At 34.8% G+C, this 10900-nt stretch overlaps 1 protein-coding gene across 3 annotated transcripts in view; it reads right to left on the minus strand.

Annotated features, from left to right (window-relative positions):
* Positions 1-10900, minus strand: part of LOC106461590 (STE20-like serine/threonine-protein kinase) — a 30792-nt gene that overhangs the window by 3075 nt on the left and 16817 nt on the right. For all 3 annotated transcript variants that reach the window (XM_022388602.1, XM_022388603.1, XM_013921432.2), the window contains exons 5-10: positions 10687-10794; positions 10037-10194; positions 6665-8465; positions 6124-6363; positions 5471-5623; positions 1256-1338 (exon numbers count right to left, since the gene is read on the minus strand). In XM_022388602.1, the coding sequence (XP_022244310.1) occupies positions 1256-1338; positions 5471-5623; positions 6124-6363; positions 6665-8465; positions 10037-10194; positions 10687-10794 (2543 nt within the window). The remainder of the gene's footprint in view (positions 1-1255; positions 1339-5470; positions 5624-6123; positions 6364-6664; positions 8466-10036; positions 10195-10686; positions 10795-10900) is intronic.

The following is a 10900-nucleotide window of genomic DNA, read 5'->3' on the forward strand; positions in this document are numbered from 1 at the left end:
AATGTACAACGTTTCAACAAAGTTTTGTCATCATCAGGTATCAAAACCTTATTGAAATGTTGTACATTTGCTGTTGTGTTAAACTAATATTAAAGTTTTTCTTCATTACCCATTCAAGCCATCTCCAATCATTATTAGTCTCAAAGTGGGTTCCTCATCATCGAATTTGAAAACTTCTACATAATTCTATTTCATGTGTCAAATGCACATCTGTATATCTAATTTAAGTAAAGATAATAATTCTAACTCTATTTCAACAATTGTTTGCTCAAAATATTTTAAAACGAATATTTTGCCATTTTTGTAGCATTTACATAATGTAATTCCATAAGGAAAATGAAAAAAAAATTCAAACTTATCTTTCTGTCCAGCTCCAAGGAGCCTCATCATTAAACAATGCATTTGTTGATTTTTTAGAATTTCCTGCCCATCCCAAAATAGAAGTTAACAAAGTATCATCCCCTGAGAATGGAATTCTTATGCTTTTGTTTATTTCCTTATTTTTCTCTGATTTTATTAGTTCAGCCTCACTTCCAAATTTTTTACGATCTCACAGTATGTTTTGTGAATAGAACTGGATGATTAGTGGAATTTGATCATCTGGCTCATTAGTTAATTACTTTCAACTAATCAATTACTCTAGAGACTTGAATAGTTAAAATAATTAAAATAGTAATTAATAACCAAAACAGTAATTTCAATTACTTTATTATTTTCATGAGTCACAATAGTAATCAGTTAAGCTGAACAATCCTGAATTAATAAAAAATAATGAGAAATCATAACAGAAATAGTTCGGTTACTTGGATAGTTGAGATAATCTAAAATGGTAATTATCAGAAACACTAACTTAATATTGGGCAAAATGCCTCGTCAGCACTGGATATAGCCGAGAGTGTGGTTATTACATACTTTAGAATCACCTACAAGTTCTCATAATATGCCCAAATAAATAATTCAGGTTTCTCTTAAATTCATGAGGGTGGATAGTCTGAAATACATGATTCTTTCTCTACCTTAGAGTCTGGTAAACATGGTTTTTCCTAAATTAATAATACTGAGGAGGAAAAGTACATTCATGTACAAATGTTCATGGTTCTCTCTAATTTAAAGATATTTTAAAGGAATGATACTGTATTATTTGATGATTATAACTGTTCATATTACAAATATAATTATCATAATGGGTATCAAGACATAGGATTAGACATAACATCAATGTCTGACACCCAGTACAAGTGTCACTTGCTCTCACCCTTTCTCTTCATCTCCAGCACAGCTACTCACACAACTGATATCTTCTACTTTGAGGCTTTGCTTGTTTCTGGTAACCTCAACCTACGTTAAAAAAAATCCAAATATTTCTTTTCTTTAACCTAAAGAAAAAGGCATCTAAATCTAAAAAGTCAAATTTCTACAGCCTAGGTGTTAAAACCATATTACCAGTAATTGTTTACAAAATAAAACTAGCTAGAAGGAAAAACAAACTAATCTCACGTATTTCCACATGACATTGATGCAAATGGGCATGCAGCAACCCTCTGCCTACAGGAGTATGACACCGCTTCTTAACACAGTTAGTTTCCTTATATTGGTTGTTCAATCATAACTTTGAGAATAAGCAATAGAATAAGATGCACTGGAAGTGGAGAGAAAAGGTGGGAAGTGTATCTACCGGAAGTACATTTCAATGTTGGAAATGTTAACTTTTGATATAATACATAACCTTCATTCACATCTAGCTAGAATATTATGTTGAAGTGGTGAAGGAACTGGTGCAAAATGTTGCCTAGAAGAGCCACGTTTGGGAAGAACCCATGGAGTGCAACACTCTCTACCTTGGAATAGTACAGGGGCATACTCACGACAGACTGCACCTCATCTGTTCAAAAATACACCAGATCACCCAGCAGTAGGAGGGGGGGGAGCCAGCCAGAGGGTGAACACCACTGCCCTATTCTTTACAAAGTGGAACTGGTCACACCCAAGAGGCATCCATCATGATCCACAACCCCAGCAGCTAGGAATGGATGAGTGGCAAAGACTCACATGCTTCATTAAAAGAAAATGTGGGAATCTGGAGGAGTGTATCACCATAATACAGTGTAATGGGTAACCACATAAACCCAAATTTTAAAAGCAGGCCAGCACTAGGCTTTAATCTAGGTATGGAGGATGGGCAGGAATCCCCTGTCTGCTTTACTCCTGCTAGTTCATGAGTAGGTACTGTCTGGATCAGGCCTTGGTTACAAAAATTTGTAGTACGAGGATACCTCGAGTGGTCTTATGGAACATCCCATTTTATGGGTGAGCACTATATCAGGATGGCCCTACACCGTGTGGATTTTGGTTAAGTATACTCTGGACATTGAGCAGGATCCTGTAAAGGATTAAAGGGCTCTATAAAAAGAGGGTAAAAAAAAAAAGACTTGCCTAGTCAGAGATGGTATGATGTGTGTAATGAATAGTGAGCAGAGACAGTCCATAGCCTGATGAGGAAGAAATGGCCAGATGATAGAAATAGTGTGCCACAAAGGTATGAGGGGTCATCCACATGCTAGAACAGAGGAAGTGGTCAGGATGTCAATGGGAGTAAAGATGCGAATGTACAAAAGAAATATAAGGGTAAATGCAATATTACCCTATGCACACCGGATATAGAAGTGTTGGAATATAGTGCAAGAAGAATCGATGGCATACACATGAAAACACTGATGGCTATATATGAGGAGTAGGAAATAAGTTTTAAGGGACAGATGGTATAAGGAACAGGAAACCAAAAGTTCAAAGGAGGTAGGATAAGGGCATGGAGAACAAGATTAAAGCTCCAGTCAGGTAGGCTAGAACAATTGGAAGGGAAATATACATGCCATAATGGGAAAACTGGAAAGTAGTCCAGAGAGGCACCTGGTAACCAGCAATAGTTGAGATAAAAAAGCCCTGGTTAAAAAGCTATGTGAAGAACACAGATAGATGGGGAATGGAAGGATAAGAAGTGAGAAAGATGAACATCAAGACCAGCAGCAATAAATATGCCATTTCTGTGAATAAACTTCTAAGGAGTACTGGCAAGCAACTGGACAAATCCCACGTGTGAAGCTAGAATGATGATGTGGTTGGATGGAAAAAAAAAATGAAACTGATGAAGATGGGAGCAGGAGAGTGTAAGAGAAGGGGAGGAAGTCAGAAGACTCAACAGAGGAAACCAAGACTGGACTAGCCAATAGGGCACCACGAGAAGGACCAGACAAGGAGTGTCTCAAATGATAGAGAGAATTCAAGGGAGGAGATGAACAGGGATAAGCACAAAGAAATTAATGACTGAATGCATATGTCAACACTGACAATGTATGTGGAATAGGAGAACTAAATAGGGGGAAGCTTGGCACTGTTTTAAGAGGCAAAGGTATTGATGTGAGAAGTGCCCAGATGATAGCAAAACCACAAAAAACACAAAAAGCGAGGGACCATTCCAGAAAAAGAGAGGTTCTAATGATTGTAAAACATCTACAGCAAAAGATGCAGATGAGCACAATCTATGGGGAAAAGGTATTCCAAGGAAATCCAAGTCTCTAATAGGTAAATTCTCATGCAAGAAGAGAAGAAAACCAAATTCTCTATGGCCCACAAATGCAAAGGAGAAGGCTGTGCCCTGATGAGACAGGAAGTGAAGAACATATCCGAATGAATCAGATACTGACTGGATGTGAGATGAGGCATCTCTCGCTTGACTAGCTACTTGACAAAGAAGGAGAAGAGTATGGTTGGAGGAGTCCTGTTGGGATGGAGCTAAAAGAAGCCAGTCTTCCATACATGGTGGAACTTTAATAATAAGCCACAAATGTGACAATCGAAGGCATGCAGAACTGATTAACTTATATGTAATGTACAGACCAAAAATAAAACCTGGATGTTGGGAAGGTGGGAATGTGAAAATAAGCATCAGAGAAATCAACCTTGGTCATCCAAAGCCCCAGAGAAAAACACCATTGGTGGGTGAGAAAAGTCAGCACGGTAAACTAAGGAAGGTCAAGAAACTGATGGAGATGGGACAGAATGATGACCGTATGCCAATCTCCAGTGTATGAGAATGACAAACATGTGGGAATAAAATCCCAGAGAAGGGTGAGAAACCCCTTTGATAGCATCCTTGGCCAAAAGGTCTGACATTGTCTTTGAGAGATGCTGATGAGAGACAGGGAAAGGAGCAGGAATCCATAGATCCACAAATGTAGCCAAATGGGCCCCCCACTGTTCCTGAGCCAATAAGACTGTCAGCACTACAGCCTATGGATAGTGGAAGAACAGATGAGAAAAGAGAAATGGGATGGAAGAAGAAGGAGTCGAAAGAAGTTGAAAGGATAGGAGACAGCAACTGGAAGAGGAGGAGCTTGAGAAAGACAGGACACAGGGGTATTCAAGGATATCAAGGGAAGGAGGAAAAATATAATATTCTGAAGAAGAAGCCAAATGAATTAGGGAAAGTAAAGAATAATAAGAAATAGGAGAGAGTGAAAAAAGAAAACACTTAAGAAAAAAGTCATGGAAAAATGCAGAATGTCAAGGTAGATCCACGTCTGCACTGGAAGAATTGTTTGCAAACTTAGGCAGCAAGAAGGGACTGCCTAAAATCTATATCATCCTGGACAGGAATTAAAGGAGGAGAGAAATCTGTGTCAAGGCTGAAAAAAGCCCAGGTCACATGAAAGACTTCACCACCTGCTGCACAACAGCTGTCACGTCCCTGGACTGACAATGAAGCACCCATTGCCATTGTGATAGCCTGTCTAGAGTGAAAAAGTCCAGATATTCAACACTAAGAGTGTGGAAATTTTTCTGTGTAATTCACATTATGGAAACTCAGAGCCACAAAGTGTGCAGTTAGAAAAGTTTGAAAATAAAAAATATTTCTTCGACAACAGTTGGTTCTTGTAGATACTTAACTAAACATTGATGTTGAGAAATATCATGCTAGTAAAAAAAAGACACGTCTTAACACAAGTTTGATTGAGAAGTGACTACTGAAACATCATAATAGAGGAAGCCAGCTGTGCTAGGAAGCAGTATCACACTCCTACTGGTGGAGGGTGTCACATGCTTACTTACATGCAACAATATCACATGGAAATGTGTGAAATTAGATGGAATCCTCAAGGTTAGTGGCAAACAAAAAAGTTTGCATATAGAGGGTAGCACTGAATTGTGAAAGCTAAATGTGAGGTGAGATTACACATCATATCAGAAGTCACAATTAATCTAGTTATCTCAAACTAATAAATGTACAGTACCACAAGCTTTTAAACCGATTAGAACACAGCATTATATTGATCGGTTTAAATTTTATAGATAAAGCAAACTTGTGTGCATGGTTAACAGAAAGCTCTTTTCAAATTAACAATTCTATTATAAAAGACATTTATCAACCAATCAGAACAAAGAGCCTAAAAGTATTGATAATGCAATGTGAGACCTGTTCTTCTGAAGAAGGGCATATATTATTTCTTGAAGATATTGATCCCAGTTTTCTATCTGACATGAGATTAGGAAGTAGTTTCTCTTCACTCTTCTGCTTTCCATGTTTCTCCCGCCTTCGTTGTCGAGCAGCCGAATTGGATCTACAGGGCTAGTTTTTTTCATAAAATAAGGTATCGTATCTCTACTTTTCCCAATAGCTAAAAATGCATATATATTCTTTTAAGGTTACAACATTCTGGCAGAGGTGAAACAATAAACAGATCTATCCTTCTCTAGATCCTAGATCAAAAGTTACATAAATATTTTGTAAAGTATTTGGTAATGGTAGTGATTATGTTTTAAAAAAACGTATTCCATTTCTCTTGGAGAATTTCAAAATTGATTTTATTAATTGTCATTCCACATCTATATTTTTTACCATTACACATTCATAAAGAACAGCTGTCAAATTTACACAAAAATTTTGAAGAAAATAAAAAAAAGATCATTCTTCTCAAGAGGTCTCATTATCTTTACAAAAGACTGAGCTGAAACAATTGCCATAAAGTCTCATTACCTTTACAAAAGACTGAGCTGGAACAATTGCCATAAAGTCTCATTACCTTTACAAAAGACTGAGCTGGAACAATTGCCATAAAGTCTCATTACCTTTACAAAAGACTGAGCAGGAATTTTGTCCTCATTTGCTCTATCACTGGTAATTACATGGGATGGTTCATGCATTTGTTTAAAAGCTTCTTCTCCCTTTCTGGAACGTCTTCTTCGCAAATTTGATGTGCTCGGATAATTGATGTACTGTGATACATCATTGAATTCATTCTGGTTTGGTCTGCTGTTATCATGCAAGGTAGGTCGAGTTGGCAAAGGTCGAGGCCCAGATAATTTTCTCTATACCATAACCAATACAATTCTATTAATACAGTCTAAAACCTTTTTAATTGCTTGGGTAATATTGTTTTTAACTTAACCCTAGTCTGGTTATTAGGTTTTCTATGTTTTCCTTTTATTTATTTATTTTCAATGTTATTAAGATATTTTTTAAAACTTTTGAGATTTCAACTTTGGACAACAAATTAAAATGTATTATAAATTCAACAATATGCAAACCATTAAAAATCTTTTCTCATATGGCAAGATAAATAAAGAGAATTGATCTTACCCTATAAAAACAGTCATTAGCAGAAGTTACCTGAGGCAATAGGGTCACACCATTCCCTTCATTTCTAGTTCTACCTGGACTTTTATAGGAGATTTCATGACTATGGGGTAAAGGAGGCTTGTTTTTTGTGTGCTCTGCAAAATCTTCAAAAGATTGGTTTCTATGAAACTCTTGATCATGTGTGATACCTGCCAAATCCTTGACTTGCATGAACAGATTCTCAACACTTAAATTAGGGTCTGAAGTTGAAGTATCTAATCTGCTTTCAATAACCTTGTTGGAATTTCTAAATTTTATATCAGATGTAAAATTAAAAATATCCTGACCTTTTTTAGAATACATGTTTTCAATATCAAGTTCTTTATTGTATGACTCTGGAGCATTACGTATTTTCTCACTGTGACAGTACATAGGTGATTGTTTTGTTGATGAAATAACAAGCTTACGAGAATCCTTCGGTGAAACAGTTTCTTTGAAAACAACAAATGTTCTGGTAATTTCTGGACTTTGTTGACTGGAGTTGTTAATTTCTTCACTAGCACTCTGAGATATACTTTTTCTCACAGTTGTGTTTTCCTGGATTTTATGTTTTCCTGTTTCACTATTAGTTATATGAGATGAGGTTCTGTCCAGATTAGTTATCACTGCAGACCTTGTGTCTTTTTGGCATCGTCGCCTATGTCGAGGTTCAACACTTAATCTAATGTTTATTTTAGTAGGTTGTTGAATACTGACAGTTTCTTCTTTAATACGTGAATCTTTTTCTATACGATCTGGCAATTCTAAAGCTTTTACTCTATGATGAAATGGTCTTTGATCATTAAGTGTTTCCTGTCTTCTTACACACAATTCTCTAGTGTTCACATTATCTCTTAAGTCAGCATGAACATAATCTTTTTCTTGTTTACATCTTACAAATGCACTTGAATTTTCTATAATTTTATCTGACTCTTTATATAAATTTGACTCACATTTTTTGTCTTCACTTTCATAAGTTACTTTTCCTAAACCATGAGTTTCTGTCCTATTTTCACAGGTTACTTCTTCTAAGCCACAAGTTTCTGTTCTATTTTCACAGGTCACTTTTTCTATGCCACAGGTTTCTGTTCTATTTTCACAGGTTCCTTTTTCTATGCCACAAGTTCCTGTCCTATTTTCACAGGTTACGTTTTCTAAGCCACAAGTTCCTGTCCTATTTTCACAGGTTACGTTTTCTAAGCCACAAGTTCCTGTCCTATTTTCACAGGTTACGTTTTCTAAGCCACAGGTTTCGGTTCTATTTTCACAGGTTACTTTTTCTATGCCACAAGTTCCTGTCCTATTTTCACAGGTTACGTTTTCTAAGCCACAAGTTTCTGTCCTATTTTCACAGGTTTCGTTTTCTAAGCCACAAGTTTCTGTTCTATTTTCACAGGTTACGTTTTCTAAGCCAGAAGTTTCTGTTCTATTTTCACAGGTTACTTTTTCTAAGTCACAAGTTTCTGTTCTATTTTCACAGGTTACTTTTTCTAAGCTAGTAGTTTCTGTTCTGTTTTCATGCATTGTGGAAGCTAAAGATTTCATTAAATTAGTTTTTTCAACACAATGGTTTTGAGTGGATGACCCCAAATGAGAACTACTTTCAACGGTATAAGTACTACACACTTTTACTACACATGACTTTTCTTCACACTGCTTAATAGACAGTGTTTTTTTACCTGTTTTATTTGGATTCACAAAACTGAAAGCTTTATCATCGCCCACTTTTTCATGCGACACACTATTCTGATTTTTAAAATCATCACAGATCTTGCTCTCTGAAGCATTAGTTATTTTTTTAGAACCTTTGCTCCTGAAGATGAAATAAAAATAAAAATTACTCATAATCCAGATGGGAAATTTTAATTTTCATTAAACTATTATGTTAGTTGAAAATTCTGAAAATAATGTTAGTCCAACATGTGAAAAACAATTATTTCATAGTAAAAAACATTTCAATCAAATTATGCAAAAAAGAAACACTGGGACAGGCTTTACAATTAAAATTACATAAGGTACACACCACAGGTAAATTACAAGAGCTTTTGACTTAACATTACCAAAGTCTAACATGATTAATAATTTAGCTAATATCAAATTCATTCACTTATAATTTTATTGATAAAAGTTACACAAGAAAAACTTTTTTTTTTGAGAGAATCAGGCACAAGAAAACTTCCCTTTTGAAGAAATACAAACATACAGAAAAATTAACTTGTAGTAGATATTACACTGTAAATATATAAACAGCTAAATTACCATTACCTGTACACTAAAGGAAAAAAAAATACTAATTTGTATCACTAGACTGCATCAAAACAATTATAAAACCTATATTATTAAACACTTACATCATGGGTTAGATCAGGGGGTGTTTAGAAAATGAATCAACCTATTAAAATTTAACAGGTCCAGTTAGCTTTGATCAAAAACATCAACAGGCCAAATTTATTATTATCAACAGTTCCTATCGTCTCTAACATGCTAAATAAATTATCTCCCTCACACACACATAAAGAAAAATTATTAAAGGGTTTAGCCAGCTCTACTAGCAAACATTAACTACATCCAAGAAAGTTATAATTTACAGTTCCTGTCAGCCCTGAGAAACAAATACTAACGATGATCAACTTATTTTGGTGAGCAAATATTAACAAAGATTAAACTAATTTTTATCAAAAGATCTAGTTTGTTTTGACTAGCCAACATTATCCAACTCCAAACAGATTATTATCTAAAACTTCAGCCAGTCCTAGACATTCAATATTTACCAGGTCTAAACAGATTATTCTTTCCAGGTTCAGATTGTTATATACAGCTTCAACCAGCTCTGACTAGGAAATACTATCCTTTTCCAAACAGATTATTATTTGTAACAACAGTTAACTCTAACTAGCAAACAGAATACTGTCTACAGGTAAAGTGAATCCTAGCTAGGAAATACTATCAATGATCAAAGAGATTATTACTTACAGATTCAGCCACCTCCACTTGGCAAATTGTAGCTAAGTTCAAATAATGTATTATTACTTGCTCTAGACAGCTCTCAACATGCAATAAAAATTCACAGTTAGTTAATATTGACATATTCACTGTCAGGGCCAAAAAGGTTGTTATTTATAGTTTCAGTAGAACTTGTTGTTCAGAGCTGACTGAATCTGGTGGATGTTTGTTAGTGATGTCAAAGGTAAGATTATATAGAGTCTTATGCTACTAACTGGCAACAAACACTAAATATAATAAAAATGTCTGAATGAGATTAGATAAACTGGTTGAACATTACCCAAAGAATCTTTTAAGTTTTACATCAATTCTAAGAAATCTGTAATGATGCTTTTAGAAGAAGTTTTTCAAGTAAAAATAAAACAAATCTTATTGACAAACCTGCTCTTAGTTTCTTCCAGAAATATTTCCATATGTTTATGAATATATTCATTCTCCAGTATCTGCCTAATGCTAGGTCTATGTTCAGGACAACAGCTTAACATGGATTTAATTAATGCTTGAAGTTCTAGGCTGTAATGTTTTGGCATTGGAGGCAACTATATGAAGAGTAAGCAGATTAAAAATACAGACTGGGCTGGTGAGAACAAGAAATGAAACCAGCTATTTGACAATCTCAGCAAATGCGTATCGAGTTAGCCAGGATATTTATGAAGAGCACGACAATGTCTTAACTCTAAAGGCTTTTTGTTTCTCAAAGTTTACAATTACAAAACTTGTGGAAAACTAAAACCAATTTTCAACTGATAAAATATGCTGTTTGTTATTATTAAAAAATATAAATATATACATCAAAACTTTTAAGTTAAATATATTTGGTTAATTTTAGACAAAATTTTACTACTGCCAATAAATAGATTTTATCAATATGTCTTCATACAATAAGTTAGGACAAAAAAAAACAGTTTTCAAACAAACAAGACCTCCCATACAATTATTATCATGTATCGTTTACTATATACTATGGCTTATCACTTTTTAATTCAGATAGTATTGTTTTATTTCATTCCATTTTCTTCACTTAGCTTTACCTTTCCTTGCAATACTTTGTACATCAGGGAATTCAAGTTTTGAGCATTAAAGGCGTGTCTAAGGGTTGCCATTTCATACAAACAGCAGCCTAATGACCAAACATCTGACTAGAAACAGAAAAAGAACATGTTTTTAGTAAGGTAAATGTAATATTGAGTTAAAATCATAAATAATATTCAACGTTAAACTGGTACACAATTTTAATTGTGTACC

This window comes from Limulus polyphemus, unplaced genomic scaffold (assembly GCF_000517525.1).
Source record: "Limulus polyphemus unplaced genomic scaffold, Limulus_polyphemus-2.1.2 Scaffold994, whole genome shotgun sequence".
In the NCBI taxonomy this organism is placed as follows: Eukaryota; Metazoa; Arthropoda; class Merostomata; order Xiphosura; family Limulidae; genus Limulus; species Limulus polyphemus.